At 39.1% G+C, this 17,719-nt stretch overlaps 1 protein-coding gene across 1 annotated transcript; it reads right to left on the bottom strand.

The window, feature by feature from the left end:
- Nucleotides 1–13,374: 13,374 nt before the first annotated feature.
- On the bottom strand, nucleotides 13,375–17,462 carry ID4 (inhibitor of DNA binding 4). The gene is made up of 3 exons (XM_001366918.4): nucleotides 16,276–17,462; nucleotides 15,453–15,511; nucleotides 13,375–14,863 (listed from the first exon to the last, which is right to left on the bottom strand). The coding sequence occupies exons 1-2, from the start codon at nucleotides 16,717–16,719 to the stop codon at nucleotides 15,467–15,469; spliced, it is 489 nt and encodes a 162-aa protein (XP_001366955.1). The 5' UTR covers nucleotides 16,720–17,462; the 3' UTR covers nucleotides 13,375–14,863; nucleotides 15,453–15,466.
- Nucleotides 17,463–17,719: the final 257 nt, after the last annotated feature.

Here is a 17,719-nt window from a genome sequence, read left to right as displayed (position 1 = left end):
ACCTGTGGAAGGATCATTAACCTAGAGCTAGAAGGGACCCCAAAGACCAGCTAGTCCAACCCCTTCATCTTTTAGATGAGGAAACAGAGGTTAAATGATTTGTCCAAGGTTGCATAGGTAGTAACAGAGGCATGAGTTGCACTTAGTTTTATTAACTCCAGAGCTGGTACTTATTTGCTGTACCATGCCCCTTTGCACAAATATACATTTTTTCAAAGATCTGGTCCTTAGAAATTCACCCTCTTAAGTAGTTCCATCAAATCAGGGGAGCCTTTCCCTATGAGGAGCAAACCAGTTCTTGAAGTTTTACACACACTTTTTACACCTTCTGGCCTTTGATTCTCTCAAAATTGACATTAGCACATTAATCATAAATTCAAAAAGGGAAAATATGTTTTAAAGAATTCCTTTTGAGAAGAAAATGACCTGCAGCAAAATGAACATACATAAGCTAAAAGGCCATAAACATTTAGGATTTTGGAGAATGAGTCCTAAATTAAATTCAGATGTTAACTGATCTTTAGAATGGAATGTGGCAAATTTATATTATTCTGGTGATACACCATACTTATCATGGTATTCCCTACTGGCAGTCTCAGAAGACCTGGGACAGTGAGTCCACTAACACATACACACACACACACACACACACACACACACACACACACACACACATGCACGCACAATCATGTGAGTTTGAATAAATCATATAATTTTTCCAGGTCTCAGTTTTTGTTTGGGGGAGGTTTTTGTTTCAAAAATCTTTACTTTCTGTTCTAGTAACAACTCTAAGACAGAAGGACAAGAGCTAGGCAATTGGGATTAAATGTCTTGTCCAGGGTCACACAGCTAGGAAATGTCTGAGGTCAGACTGGAACCTAGGATCTCCATCTCTAGGCCTGGCTCTCTATCCACTGTTCCACCTAGTTGCCACCTAAGTTTCAATTTTACTATCCATAATACAATATTAAAATGACCTGAAGAAGGAAATGGCAAACCACTCCTGTATTTTGCCAAGAAAGCCCCAAATGGGGTCACCAAAGAATGACTAAAAATGACTTGAACACCAACATAGCTGCCTACCTGCATAGGTAGAGGGATTTTCCTCACCTTTGGTAATAAATCCCAGACCCAAACCTAAAAAAAAATGTATTTTTACCTATTCAGAATTTCCTTAAGTTTAAACTGGAGATGGGGATGGGAATGTAGGTATAAGTACTTTCAGAATCATGAATCTGGGCCTAGAAGGAAGTTCACATGGCATTCTAGTTCTCCTGGAACTTAAGTTCACCTCTATGCCAAGATATAACACCATAGTAGGATTCTAATCCAGACCTCTGCATTTGATCACTGACTGCAGTTTGAATTGCTTCAGTTTTTCTTCCTAGACATTCGAATGCTTATTCTATGACAGGGAAAATAGATCTAAGGAAACTAGATCTCTATATTATGCAGATTTCATTAAGAAACTTTTTCTTTGTTTTATAGTGCTTATCTACAAAATTCCTGACCCATCTTATCAGGCTCTAAGAAAGCTTATGGTTTATCTTCATTAATCCATAGAATCAATGGATCCATAGTCACCATTTTCCTCTTCCTCCCCTCCCCAGCACCCATTTCTTCTAACCTCTTCCTTCATAAATTATTTCTCACCCTGAAAACTTTTTTCCCCCTTCAAATTCTCTCAGTAAACATTTGTTGAGTCTCAGGAATACTGATAGGGTCCTTTGGCTTGGTCAATGCCACTCAAAGTCACATGGCTCTGAGTAAATCCTACTCAACCATGCCTTAGTTTCTTCATCTGTAAAATGAACTAGAGAAGGAAATGCAAACCACTCTGGTATCTTGGCCAAGAAAAACCCAAAAGGGGGTTATGAAGAGTCAGACATGACTAAAAATGACTAAATAGTAACAAGATTATGAAGAGAGAGATGGTGATGATGGTGAGGAAGTAGAAGAAGAATAAAAATCATATTGGGAGACAAGAGACATGGATTTTAATCCCAGTGCTTCCATTAATTGGCTGTGATATTTTGGACAAATGACTTAACCTCTCTATTTCCTCACCTATGAAATATGAGTGGTGAGACTAGAGAAACTGTAGTGATCCTTCACCTATTGGAATCCTAAACTCTTGAAGGAGTCATAGGTATTTCCACTATAACTCACTCATTTCACCTATGAATGATATTAAGGTCCAATGAGATTAAGCGATTTGTTGAGGTAACATGAGTGGTAAATATGAAAGTTGAGGTTTGAAGCTAAGAATTTGACTTGAAACCGAATGCACCTTCCCCTGTACTACATTATCATCCTTTGAAAAGTCTGTTTTAAAAAAAAAAACAAAAACATGTAAACAAAGACTTTGACTTTGTTGACCTTGCAATCCCTACCTCCTGGAAATGAATTACCTTTATGCCCTTTAAAACTCTTCCATATATGCAGTCTACTTGAATACAAAACACACTTGCCCATTTCTCCTTAAGAAATTCTTCTGCCTCCTTGAAAATCATAGATGGCAGAAGGCAAGTAAATTTTTTTTGGAGGTAGCACAGAGTTTCACTGTGAGTTTTAGGCATCCAAGATACATTTTTCTGTAGATAATACTTTGCAAGCACCTCCTTTAGGTACAAATCTACTAATTGAAATAGTGGAATAGACTATAAAACATCAGTAGCAGATGAGGAAATGGCAGGGGCACTTTAAGAGATGATGGGAAGATAGGTTTGCACATCAAATAAATTAGGAAAGTAGTGCTTTGCTTTGTGAAATAATTCTTCACCTTCCAAAAGGATTCACAATCAACTTCTTTTAAATAGAGCCCTACCTCCCTCTAGTGCATTTAAGATTATTTGATTTCCCCAAATTCAATTTCTATACAATATTGACTATGAACAAATCCTTATTACATAAAATGAGGTACATCTGCACCAGTGCCTCACTTTCCTAGCAAGTCCACTGACAGTTGACAGCTGTTAATCAGGCCTGACTTGTTCAGTCACTCCCTAATCCCAAAGCATACACAAAAGTTGGGACAAGAGCCCAGGCTGACAGACCATTTTCACTTTCAACATTAGGCTCTGAGCAGAAACTATCCTTGGCTACAACATAAGATGCTTGTTGAAGTTTTTCTTTTTTTTACAGGTGAATCTGAAAGACCTTCCCATATATACACCATCTCTCTCTGTCTCTGTCTCTGTGTGTGCCTTTCTCTCTGTCTCTCTGTCTCTCTATCTCTCTCTCTCCTTCTCTCCTTTTTCCCCTCTCCCCCTACCTTCCTCTCTCCTTTCCCACTCTCTCTCCTCCCTCTCTCTCTCCCTCCCTCTCTTTCCCTCTCTTTCCCTCCATCTCTCTCTCTCTCCATTCCTCTCTCCCCCTCTCTCCATCTTCCCCCCTCTCTCTCCTCCCTCTCTCCCCACCTCTCACACACACTCTCTCTCTCCCTCTGTCTCCCTCTTGCCCCTTTCCTCCCTGCCTCCCTCCCTCCCTCTTTCCTTCTTCCTCTCTCTTCCTCCCTCCTTCCCTCTCTCTCCCTCTCTCTCACCTATGTTCTTTTGATATTTCTATATTAGGGGGGAAAAAGTAAATTAACTTATTTCATATTTTTAGTAAAAGCAAGGATTATTCTTGCTTTAGGAGCTAAACAATGACCAAGGTTGGTGAGGCTCATTCAGAGTACTTCTAGGAAGTCTATCCCACTTTCTTCTTTCTAAATCCACTCTCACTTCTTCAGAAACCATTATCACCAAGCTTCCTTCTCCTCCCCCTCTCTAGGGAGTTACTCTTACTACTTACTGCCTTTCCGCTGACTTCATGTTAATTCTTTCTCCTTGTGTAATAAGAGCTCTTGGTGAATTGACATTGAAACCAAGCAGCAGCAGAAGCCAACTGTGTCTGGACTCCCTCTGTAACCACAGATATTCAGGAATACAATTGTGGAGGAACAATTAGCTTGAAAACCTTCTTAAAGTAGTAGCATTTATATATCACTTTAAGTTTGTAAAGCACTTTACATGTGTTATCTCATTCAATTCTCATAACAACCCTGTGAGAGAGATATTATTATCCCCATTTTATAGATGAGGAAATTGAGGTTAAGAGACTTGAAATGACTTTCCTAGGGCCATAAAGCTACTAAATATGTGTCCAAATTTAAACTTAGGACTTCTTCAGTCCTCTCTACTGTTGTTTATCCTGCATTTTTTGAAGAGGATCAATTTGACATGGTGAGGGTGATGTTTTGGCCCTCTCATTAATTGGATTTAGGGGAACCTGAGTTACACAAAGTTATCAACTTCACTCTCTTCCAGAGTCATCCAAGCCCAAAGGCAAGACAAAAGTCTGGATGCCTGGTGATGGCCTGGAGTGTAGTCTTTGGCAATTTTGATATCTGACCAACGTATCTTTATATTTAGTTCCTTTTCATCTAGAAACAAAACAACCAGAAGTCTCTAATAATCCTTTCTCTCTCCCCGCCCTTTATTAGTACATAATAATTGAAATTTTTAATAGTTACTCTGAGATTCTGAAAAGTCTACTGAATTATTCCAATCAGTTGCTATGCATAGCCTGGTTTTTAGAGAAGCCATCTAGTATGGTGGAGAGTATGTCAGAATTGGAATCATCAAAAGGTAGGGTTGAAATATTCCCCTTCTCAGCTCCCCATATTTACTAGCTCTGGGATGCTGGGCAAGTGACCTTGGTTTCTCTATTTGCTCAGCTACAGAATAAAATAGGGAAGTTTTGAGGATCCAATCAGATATTGGTTGTAAGGAACTTTGTAAAATCTTAAAGGAATACGTAAATATGGGCCTTTAAAGTTGTCATTTTTATTCTAGTTCTCTAAAATTTGGCAGTTTGTGAATGCTACTTGTGAAAAGTTTCAGGAAATCATAATCACAAAGCAATAATGATAGCACATTTCCCAACCACTAGGCACCAGTAAGTTACTTACATATGACTTTTAAAAATGAATCCTAAACAGACAAATATTATTGTTTTTTCACTTTAAATTTAAGTATGCCATTAGATTGTTCCCAAGAATGAGTCTAGAACCCTTGAATTTCAGAACAAGAAATGTCTTGCCTAGTCTAACTCCCTTACTTTGCACATAAGGAAACACAGAGCCTAAATGACTTTCCCAAAAAAGTAGGAAAGCTAGAACTAGACTCCAAGATCTCTTGCCTTCCAAGCAAGTTCTAGTTCTACTTCTTCATGATTTTCATAAAACTTACTTCAACTAATGCTCTACTTGAAAAATGTTGGTAGTGACTGTGTTGGATATGATGGAGAAATAAACTAAGTGGTAATATACCACTGCTACTGCTTTACCATGGCCAGTCAGTATGGAAAGAGGTCTATATTAAGAAAGTAACCAATTGTCAGGTTAATACTATAAGTAAGGATTACCAATATGGTGATAGACCATAGAGATATTAGACCCCATAAGGAAGATTTTTTTCCCCTCAGATTGTTGGGGTGATGATTTCAAATATCCATTCCATTTGTTCTGTGTAGACATAGGCAGTGAATTAGCATTTCCCTTTGCTCCTGAACCAATTTAGAGAGCAACTGGCAGGTTTTGATTAAGAATGTCGGCCTCCATCCCCAAGTGGTAATTTTCTTTGTAGTTGAGAGATTGTCCTTCATTCAGTGTGTAGGAAAGTCAGAGAAATCTCTGTAGTAATGTTTTTTTTTCCTGCTAGAACAATTGAAAATAAATTATATTTGATTTACCTTCTGACAGATATTATGGGATACCTATGGTTTTGCAAGTAGATGCATATAATTGCAGATGTGGAAGTGACTAGGGTCTCAAAGCTAGGAAACTGTGAACATAGACTAATAATACAACCTGTGAGTGGTGGATTTCTTCCACCAATGGTCACTGTCCTCCTACTCATCTTCTTAATGGTCTCAGTCAGCATAGAAAGAGGTGATGAGTTGATGGTAAATACATCAGCCTGAGAGTCATGAAAACTCTTGCTAGCTATCTGACCTTGGGGAAGTCACTTACTCTCCTTGAGCCTTAGTTTTCTCATTCATAAAAATAAGGGGTTCAATTGATCCAAATGTTTTAAAAGTTCAATTGACCTAAATCCCTTCTATGTTGAAAATTCCATAATTGTCTATTTCAATCTGTTTTTTTAAACCCTTACTTTCCATATTAGAATTAATATCAAGTATCAGTTCCAAGGCAGAAGAGCAGTAAGGGCTAGGCAGTTGGGGTTAAGTGACTAGTCCAGGGTAAAACAGCTGGGAAGTGTCTGGAGTCAGCTAACCTGCTTTTTAAAAAGATATTTGCTGATAGACTACAGAAAAGAGGTATAGCTGAGAGACTTCGGAGTAAGATTCTTTCATTAGAGAGCATATGTGATGTAGTGGAACCAGAAATGAGACTCTGATAATAATAATATAATATATGTGCTCCCTATTTTGTAGGTTGGTTGGTTTAGTCATTTTGAGTTATAGGTTGAGTCATGTGGGATAAGGATGAGTAAGAGGGGGGGAGTGAAAGTAAGGGTGTATGTTAGCATATTAGGAGCACTTATTTTCTTTTTATTAACTTGAAAACATTTTAATATTTAGTTTTATTAATGTTATTTTTATCATCACACTAACTTTCTAATGGTCCTTTCTAACCCCTTCTACTAGAGTACTTATTCATAGCAAATAAATGTTATTGTCATTGTTGAGCTATTTCAGTCCTGCCTAACTCATCATGATCCCATTTGAAGTTTTCTTGGCAAAGATACAAGAGTGGTTTGCCATTTCCTTCTCCAGCTCCTTTGACAAATGAGGAAACTGAGGTAAATAGGGTTAAGTGACTTGCCTACAGTCACAGAGCTAATAAGTGTCTGAGGTCCAATTTGAATTCAGAAAGAGGAGTCTTCCTGACTTCAGGCTCTATGATCTATCCACTGCACCACTTAGCTACTCCAACAAATAAAGCCAGGCCAAACAAATCATTCACTGGCTGTGTCTGAAAACGTATGCCTTATTCTTATCTGTAGTCACTATCTTTCTGCCAAGAGGTGAGATGTAAATTTCCCTAACAGTCTTCTAAAGTCTCTAAAGTTACTTTCCATCTACTATGTACTTATCTTGTATGTTCAGGTCCATGTGTGCTCTCTCTCATTACAATGTAAACTCCCTGAGAGGAGATACTGTTTCTGCCTTTTCTTTGTATTCCTTGTGCTTTGTACTCCACTCTGCCACTTGGTAAATACTTAATAAATGCTTTTAAATTGACCAATTGACTTATTATTATTTTAAAGACTGTATGGTATAGGTAAAGTTAGTCAGCAGACCTGCATTCAAGTCTTGGCTCCGTGGCTTACTATGTTATTTTGTGGAAAAGACACTTTGAATATACTAATTCTCTTTTGATAGAGTGATGATTTGGCCCAACTATTCAGGAAAACTATTTGGAATGCTTTTAGAAATGTCACTAAACTGAATATACTCTTGGATCTAATGATCCCACCACAAATGGGCATGTGTCCCCTAAGGAGTTCAAGGCACAGGAAAAGGTCCTATTTACAAATGCACATATAAATTATTTCAGTAGCAAAAAAACAAACAAACAAAAAAAACACACACCAAAAACCTGGGAAAAAAGTCCTTACTCTTGAAGAAATTATGATGTATGGATATCGTTGAATACTATTATACCATAAGACATGATGACAAAGAATTCAGAGAAACTTGGGAAAATGTGTGAGACTTGATACTTAATCAAGAGAATCATTTACACAAAGTAACACAATACTAAGAAAAACAACAAAAATGCATCAGGACTCTAATCCATGCAGTGACCAGTCTTGACTTCAGAGCCTAGTATTGAAACATACTTTTCTCTTTCTATAGAGAGGTGGTAGACTATAGGTTCAGAATGAGACATAAGTGATCATACATGACCAATATTTTGTTTAACTATATTCCTTCATTACAAAGGTGTTGGGATGAGAACTAGAAGTGAAGGAGTCGTCAGAAAATGACATCAGTAAAACTTTTTTTTATTTAGAAAAATGTTACAGACATCTAAAGAAAAATGAATACAAAATACTTTGTAAACATGAAGTTCAAAATCAATGTAACTAATGATTCTACAATGTATCCTGTCAGGTTAAAAATTATTCAGTCAGAAGAAGTATTCTTTTGTCATTATGATTTGGAACCCACACTTCCATTTCTGAAATATGGAAACAGACAAGTAAAAAAAAAAAGGAAATTCCCCATAGGAAATATAGAAGGAATATCCTGGTCTCAGTCAGGAAGATATGGGTTCAAATCCTGCCTCTGACAGATTAGCTGCATAACCCTGACCATGTCACTAAACCTCAGTGTTCTAAACAAGTAAAAAGTGATAGAGTAAGTTATGATCTATGATGGTAAAAGTTCTTTGATGAGAGTTCCATGCACAGATGATATTATAGGTAGAAAAAAAAAACTTTTGGTTTTTCAAACAAAGTACCCTTAGAGTGAGAGGAAAGGAGGGATAATTTCAAAGGAATTTATCTCATCAGTAACTTTCTAACTTGTCACTTTCCAAATTATCAACTTTTATAACTAGGGGTGTTGCCCAGAGCATGTTATCACTGAAACAAACCCCTTGTTTGCTGCCAGACAATCACCAGAAATTATTCAGTGTTGGTCTGTAAACAGCATGTGAGGTTAGATGTAGAAAATGTCAGGGAAGCATTGATTTAGAACAGGAAAAGACCTAAAAAGTCATCTACTTCATCATTTTATAAATGAGAAGGGGGTGGGACTTGGGATTACACAGAACAGAGTGATTTGCACAAAGGTCATCTACATAGTAAGTGAAGGAGGTAGGATTTGATGCCATCTCTTTTTGTCTCCAAATTCAGCAATCTTTCCAGGTAACTGGAGCTAAGGCTAATCAAAACCTTAACTACACCTCCTTTACTTGAGCAAATCAGTAACTCTCTCCAATGAGAGAAAGTTCCTCTGAACCCTTAACTTTAGCAGGGGGAAAGAACCAGATCTGTCACTCGACTGTGAAACTTCCCAAAATCACTTCATAAATACTAAGTATAAGCTTCTGAATTGTTAGCTTAAAACAATATAACATCTTTATGGTTTGAGTTCTATCTCCTTTAATTGTCACAGCAGTCTGGAAAGATGGAATCAGAAAACCTGATGTTGAAACTAGGTTGGAATCTGAACTCAGTTCTTTTTTCCAAGTAATCAGTCAAAATGCTTTCATTAAATAGTCACCTAGTTACATCACACCATTTCAAGCATTTCAATTATTTATTTGTTTGTTTATTTATTTACTTGTTTGTTTGTTTGTTTATGTCTACACCCTGAAATACTCAAGGATCTACATAGGTACTCTAAATTTCTCCACTTAATGTTCTTCTAATGGCATGCAAGGTTACAGTAGCCTTTAGTGTTTGATGATCATCTTTCTGTTTGCCTGAATTTGACTACCACGTTATAGGTTTAAAATGACATTTCTGAGGCCACCACAGGCAGAGGAATTAATTTATCACTTAATGACCAACTTACTCTCAGATAACTGTCACAGGGGCATCAGGAACAGCATAATACAAGACTCAATGCCAGTGTAAAATGATATTATTAGGAACAATCTGTGGGATCCTGTAACATGCATACCCATTATTAAGAATGGTAAGGGAAGGAGGGAACTAGGTGCCTCAGTGGCTTGAGAGCCAGGCCTAGAGACTGGAAGTCCTGAGTTCAAACTTGGCCTCAGATACTTCTTAGCTATGTGATCCAGGGCAAGTAACTTAACCTTCATTGCCTAGCCCTTACCACTCTTCTGACTACACAATATTAATTCTAATTCAGTAAGGTAAGGATTAAAAAAAAAAAAAGAATAGTAAGGGAAACTAGGAAAAAAATGTGTTATGGGTGATTGGCTTAGGATTAAATTTTGTTTACCATCAAATTCTTTCTGAAGGAAGGTTGTTTTATTTTCCCAATCTGATGAGACTATCTTTTACAAAAAAAAATTCTAAAATTCATACTTCGGTTTCTATATTCATTTAATTAATACTATGACTTATTAGGTAAATAACATATATTGAAGAAAAATTCTAAATATGGTAATAAGCCTTAATAGCTTCCAAGGACCTATTGATTTATAGTTTTAATATGTATGTTTAAAATGGCTGACATGTGATTTACATGGCATAAAGCTAAGAGAAGAGTAGTGCATCTTTAAGTAAATGGTGAGTGCACAGTACAACTTAGTAGCTTATTTCATCAGATTCAGCCCATCGAGGTTCACTCCCATGCAGATTCTTGGAAAATTCTTTAGGGTATGGTGTTTTAATATTAAAAACCATTCTGACACATGAAAAAGATGGAAAATATGTTAAGGACATTTATATTTTAATTTCTAAGATTAAATTCAGAGGTTCTGTGTTTACTTTCTAGCCAAGAAATGTAAAGTGTAAACAGAGTCTGTTGTTCTTGCCACTTGGAATGTTGGATTTACTCTTTTCATTGACTCAGAAGGGATTTTCACATTAACTTCAATTTGCACGGACCCCTCCACATGTTCCCCTGTGTGACCACACCATGGAGACCTTTGAACACTATATAGCTACTTCATCAGCCTCCATTTCTGAATAGCTTAGCTTTAGTAGAGTAGGTAGAGAAGAAAAAAGCAACAGGGTTCAGATCTGAAGTTTGTTCAGTTAAGATTTTGCAAATAGGTGATGCTATTTAAGAGGACAGACCAGACGTTGTAGTAGGTGCATACTTACTTTAGGAAGTATTTTAAAAGAAAATATATTTAAACAATTCAATGAAAAATTTAGACCGCTTTCAATTAGTTATATGTGACTGATCTTTACTCCATTTCTTAATTAAGGAAATGCACTAGGTTCTCCTTTGCACAGCTTTCCATCAGCACCTTTTTAATATTGATCCCTGCAAGGGTGATGTATAGCCATCACTCAAATTAACATCCGAATACTGCTTATGCCAGGATTCTTTTAAACGGCATTAAGATTTTCATAAAATACCTTAGGTTTTAATAGGTAGCTAGTGAGAGGAATAATGCTTGTATGCGTGGGTTGAAACTTAAACTGTTTGTAAATGAGGGAAGATTTATATTCAACATTTACAATGTATTGAAAGAATTCCTATTTCCCAGTGGAGGAGGACAAATGGGAGAGCTTTCTCCCAGAGGATACTCTGGAGGGCAGATTTTGAGGTGCAGTAGAAGGAAGAGTGAAGAAGTAAAACTAGTTAACTCCTATATTATGAAAGACTGTGTGGTAAATGTATTTCTATCTATATGAAAAGAAAAAGGCCCCTTTCAGCATTCATTGCTCTCTAAGCCTTTAACAGGTGTAGAAGTGATCGATTTCATTAGTTATTGTTATTTACTTGACTTTTTCTGGTCAAGTTTCCTAGCCATCACATTCCAGAACTTTCGTTTGGGAGACCACAACCCATCAAGCAGGTAATGATGGGAGAACATTTTCCCAGATATTCAGCCAGAATTTTCTTTTGTTATCGGTTTCTTGAGATCAGGGACCATTCATTGATCATATCTGAATCAGTCACTCACAGTAACTAGCATGGTGTCTTGCACATAGTAGGCACTCAGCAAAGTGCTGAATTAAAAATAGCTACATTTTCTTTCATATAATAGGAGATATTGTAATTAATTGAAATAATCAATCAAATTAACTCTTTGAGAATGAAAAACTAAGTAACTCAGTGGAAGTCAAGTTAAAAAAAAAAACCCAAAGTAATGTCTATTCAGTAACAATTTGATGTTTATAGAAGGCATCTGAACCTTGAGATTTTGAGGGACAAAATTATGAAAAAAAAGGACTTAGCAATGCAGTTAAAGCTTGTCTGTTGAAGCTAAACTTAACAAAAGTCCTAAGTATTTATGCTTTCTAAAATGAAAAAAGCAGATTTTCACTTTTAAACATCAGAGATGTTTGAAATGTCAGGATTTTATAACAACCCTAGAAATAGCACCCACTGTGTGAGATACATTTTTCCCTTTTGATGTGATAAATGCCTCTTTCTTTTTTGTGTCTAATCTGTGCCAAGAACCCAAATTGAAATAGAAAATTTCCAGTCAGATATCCAGATCGTTTCAAGATATTAAACCGATTATCTAAATATTTATAAGTAGCTAGATAATTGATTTTAATTTTTTCTCCCATTTGGTATCAGGTAGCTGCATTTAGTCTGCAGAATAAAATAACAGATTCCAAATACATTTTTTTCTTCTAAAATAGGGACTTGTCCAGTTTGAAAAGAATGCCTATCCATCTCCTATTGCTTAGCAGAAAAGGGGTGGTATAAGTCAACTCTTGAAAGGAATAAAGACTATGGAACTGTTCCTGTGTCCTTTAAACCATTTTTTTTTTCCTTTTCAGGAATATGATGTAAGTGAAATTAGCACCAATGGACAAAATCAGAAAAGATTGTTTTTTAAAAATGAAGATTTATAATCTACCAGGAAAACTTGTGTGTCAATTAGCTTAGGTAAGTTTCAGCAGCCAGGCATGACAAATGTCCAACTAAAATAAAACACTGGCTGGGTATCAAATGTTTGCTTCCTACTAAAACTAAATTGGAATAAAAAATGGGGAAATTCCCGTTCTTTCTTTTAAATAACAAAGAATATAGTCATCAGCATTCTTTACTTTCAGGATTTCAACAGAAGGTTTAGTATTATTCTCTTGATACATTATTTGGATGAATAGTATCAAAATCAAAATGAATTTCATTCCAACAAGCCCATGTTTGATTTGACTAGAATCAACACCAAATATATTAAATTCTATAAATATATTGAAGTAAGGGGATGAACAGATGATGGAAGAAGTGTAAAGAGTTCAAATAGGATTCTGATTTGCTTGTGTCTAATGGACCTTACTATGTTTTGATTTAGAAAGTGTTCAGTTTTGTTTATTCAATGTGATGTATTGCCACTTCAACTCATAACTGGTCACCATGATATTTCATTTTCTCACAAATATTTGGCTTCAATGTAATATAAAAAAGTTCCTTGGGCCTATAAGACTTTTGATTCTTTTATAATCTGAAACAAATCCTCTCACTTTTTTTTAATCAAACAAAACCATGTTACACAGAGTTGTCCAACTGTTTACAAAGCATCCAATTAAATCCCACTTAATTCACTCCTACTCTGAAAATTCCATATAACTAGTGTGCAAGCCACTGATTACAGAAGATAACTAACATTCACATTGCCTTGATAATAATGTCTAGTCTGGAAAAATGTACTACCCCAATAAAGGGAAAAAAAGAGAAAGAAATGAAAAAAAAAAGACCCTTCAAATAAACGTGAAGGATTGAAGAAATAAGGCCAAAGAATCACAGTACGAGACAGGTAAATCTACTTTAATGTTCACATGTAAAAGTTACACATCACAAGAGACTTAACAGTTCCTTAACTGTAACTAACACAGTCGTAGTGAAAATCATTTTATATAAAAAATAATCTAGATGCGGCCATCAGATTTTTTTGGTCTACTTAATGTTTGAAATTTGACTTGCAACATATCCCTGCTTGAAGGATTTGCCATTATGCTGTTTTCCCCAGTCATCTATCATTATTCTTTGGAGAAAGGAAACAGTAACTGTTTATTAGTAGGAGTTTGTCCTTTGGTTGCAAGCAGAGAACATTTTTTTGTTTGTTTCTATAATTTATTATTCTGTACAGACATGTAAGTTTGTGATTATTAAGCTTCAGTGTAAAATGAAGTTTGGTGAGTAAATTTCTTTTTATTTTGATGCAACAACAGATTTCTTACACTCTAAAAGATTCAAGCATTTACCCACTCAATATGCAAAAAAGTATTTAGAATCCACTTTCTATATCTTTAAAAGAAAAACAAAAGCCGGCATACTCCTTCTAGATGCTCTCCTTACATGATACACTAAAAGCCCTATACCTCAACTGACAGTGTATTTTCAGAATGTATGGTACAAATACAAGGTTTTCCATCTATATTAAAGAAAACACATTTTGTATGGACTCAGAACAAGTTTATTTGTGATTAAACATCTCATGCAGTCATGCAGGACCACTAGCTATAACTGTAACTTCCGAGTCTAAGACATTGGGCAAAACAAAAACAAATTAAAAGCCAAACCAAACAAAAAAGACATTCCAGATATTTTCATATTGTCAGCTCTGTAACTGAGCTGAAAAATAATTTTCCAAAAGAAATTTTCCCACAGATTAAGAAAACACACACTTATAATATTTACAAAAAATATTTAATTAAAAATATTTTATAATTACAGTAGTCTATTAAAGCATATACTTTTTCTCACACTTATAGAACATCTCTATATATACACAGTATGAAATGTCACTCAGTTATCTATACAATATGTAACATTCTCACAGGGAGAAGAAAGTTCCCTGGCCCCAATATAATCATCTATTTTAAACAATAGATGTCAAAAATATCTACAATGCTCTGGTAGATTAGTAAAGCTTCAAAAAAAATTCCGCTCCTTGGTCACAAAGTATACTGCTAAAGTTTGATTTACTCTTCATCTTCTAGTCATCAGTCCAGTCACACTTTCTGCTTAAATGTTTAACCCCACCTCCAAAAAACACAGAAATGTACAATTCACAGCTGCTATAAATGAAGAGACAAAACAGATATCATGTTTAAATGCTTATGAACGTGCAAAAAAGGGTGAAAGTTTTTGTTTTCTCTTGGAATGACAATGAAAAGGATTCTAGGGTTTGCTGATTTTCTTTTTCCTTTCCTCTGATGGCTGATTTTTTTTCCTTTCCCCCCCTCTCTAATTTGTCTCTCTCTGTGCTCCTCTGGCTCTGCCTGCTGCACACCTGTGGAAGAGGAATGAATAGAGGGGGTGTGTGAACCATTCTGCTCCAGACTAACTGGCGCCACCAACAAAACACAAGACATGCTTGATCAACAACCCAAAACAAACCAGGTCAAACAACAACCACAGCTCCCAGGCTAGGCCAAACAGAGGAATACACAGCTGCAAGCCCCTGCTAGAAGCACTGGAGAGGGGGAAATCCTCCCTGGAGCCCCTTTCCCAATAACCCATTTCCTTCTTCTGCTATCCAAGTATTTGGTAAAGGAAACCGGAACAGTGCCTCTCTTAAAAAAAAAAAAAATCAAGGAGAAACCTGCCTGACAGACAGGCAGAGAGACACTCCAGAAAGATGAAGAACTGCTGATCTCGCCTCCATTTAAAGTGAGCCCTAAGTTACTAAAGGAGGGCAAGAACTGACTTAACTTGTTAACTGGGTTGGAGGGAGGGGTGCAGGGGAATTAAGTCACAGAGAGCTTGTACAGCTCTGGTGAAATGCTTCGGGAGCCCGAGGGGATGAGAGCGGGGGAGAGGAGATGCTGGATAAAGAAGGTTTACTGGGCACCTGAAGAGAAAGGCAAATGACCACTCACCTTAAGAGTGCAGTTCAGCGGCACAAAATACTGTCCCCTTGCTTGTTAACAGCACCAGCCTGAAACAGTAACAAAAACGTAAAGGAAAGGGGGCGAAAAGTTATCAGGAGTGAATAATGAACCTATTCATGTGACTAGGTTTTGTTCTGTGGCTATATAGCATTCGCGCAGCCACGCGCGCGCACACACACTCTCTCTCTCACACACAGAGCACTATTCTCAGACAAGCAGGATCAGGAGAGGCTGAACAAGACCCATCAGGCAGATAGGTTGGCCTGGACAGTAGACTGCGCGATCCGGCCGCGTCTCTCTGTTCTATGTATATATACACCACAGCAGGCGATTACAGAAGAAGAATGAATGGGTGGGTAGGATCGGGGGAACCGAGCTCCCCGATTAAAAGAGAGGGATGAAGAAGCTGTCATTCTTTCTTGTACACAGTCCAGCAACCCACCCCACTCCAATCTTGATTGCAAGTAAAGGAAAGAAAAGCCCCTTCTGGTTCCTGCCTCTACTCTTTGGATTCGCTGGCCGGTCCTGATCTTCCTTAACAGCAATCTCCCTCTTGCTTCCCTCCGAGGACTGCCCGGGATGGATCTCCCAGAAGGAGACTCGTGCTAGCCATCCCGCCAGAGCGCAACAAGCCCCGGTGAACTCGCTATACCCTTGTTTCGAGGAACCCGACCCACCCTACCCCCCACCCCCTTTTAGCGCAGGTTCCCGGACGCTGTGCGTCCCGTTCTGCCTGCCTGCCCATTTGCTCCCGTGCACGTTCCATCCCCCCAGTCTTTCCCCATCCGCAGCTCTAGCGGTGCCCTCTTACCGGGTCGGTGTTGAGAGCAGTGAGCGGGGTTCGGGGGGGTCCGGCGGGACAGCTCCCGGAGGAAGGGTGATGCAGAGGCGGCGGTGGCGGGGGCTGCTGCCTCAGCAGAGCCGGGTGCGTCTCCAGCGCCAGCTGCAGGTCCAGGATGTAGTCGATAACGTGCTGCAGAATCTCCACTTTGCTGACTTTCTTGTTGGGCGGGATGGTGGGCACCAGTTTCTTGAGGCGGCTGTAACAGTCATTCATATCGCACTGCAGGCACAGGGACGGCTCCTCTGCCGCTGCCTCTGCCGCCTTGCAGCGCGCCGCCGCCGCCGCCGCCACGGCCGCCGCCGAGCCGCCCAGGCTGTGGCTGTGCTCCGCCAGGCAGCGCAGCGCCAGCTCCCCGCCGCAGCCCGACGGTGCCTTCCGGCCCGAGGGGCGGACGGGACTCACTGCTTTCATGGTGCGCGCCCTTCTGCGAGCAGATCCCGGCCTCGGCCACGAAGAGGAGACCCAGGAGGGCAAAGGAGAGGGCAAAAAGAACACCCCCTGCCTGACCGCCGCCACCCCCAGCCTGCGCTCACTCTCTTTCCCTGTTCCTATCCCTGTCCCTCCCCTCAGCTTCCCTCAATCCAGGCTTAAGACACACGGGAGGATAGCTTCTAGTCTTAAAGCAACACAATTGACAGCGAGAGATGCCAGTCCCTAGAAGAGAGCTCCGGGCTTGGCAAGGAAATTCCTGTTCAGCGGAGCACCACTGGACCGTGCGATTAAAATAAATTTTAAAAAAAGAAGAAAAGAAAAGAAGCTAACATATACATGAAAAAGAAACCAACCCACCCCCGTTCTTTATTCCCTCCCTACTGAGCTTTGAATAAAAGCCCCCGCTGCTGCTGCTGCTGCTGTTGCTGCTGCTGCAGCTGTCTCCTCTCCGCCTTCTCGGAGCTCTCCCTCGCTCGCGCTCTCGCTCCCTCTCCCTGAAACACTCTTAACTCCCTCTCTCCTGAACACTCTCTCGCCTCCACTATGCTCTCGCCCCAGCCTCCAGCGTAGCTTTATTTATAGAGAATAAGGGCCAGGGGGCGGAGCCCGCGCGCCGGCCCAGGGAGAGGAGCGCGAGCCAAAGAAGGGGGCGCAAGGGACCGGAGGGAGTGGAAAGGGTTGGTGGGGTTTAGGGTGGTGTTGGTGGGAAGGAGCGGAGGGGGAGGGTGAAGGGAATGAAGGGGATGGGCGGGAGGACCATGGCCACTAACCAATCAGGCGGACGGTGGAACCTCAGGGAATGACGATAGGGCCAATGGGAAGGATGCTCTATTCCGTCAACGCTGTGGGTCTGGGCTCCAAGAAGGAGAGAAGGTGGGCAAGGCTGGTGCGTGCCCAAGGGAGGGGGGAGAGAGACAGAGACAGAGACAGAGAGAGAGACAGAGACAGAGACAGAGAGAAACAGAGAGAGACAGAGAGA

The sequence above is a fragment of the Monodelphis domestica genome, chromosome 3, assembly GCF_027887165.1.
Source record: "Monodelphis domestica isolate mMonDom1 chromosome 3, mMonDom1.pri, whole genome shotgun sequence".
Taxonomy (NCBI): Eukaryota; Metazoa; Chordata; class Mammalia; order Didelphimorphia; family Didelphidae; genus Monodelphis; species Monodelphis domestica.
This window is presented reverse-complemented; position numbering and strand designations above follow the sequence as displayed.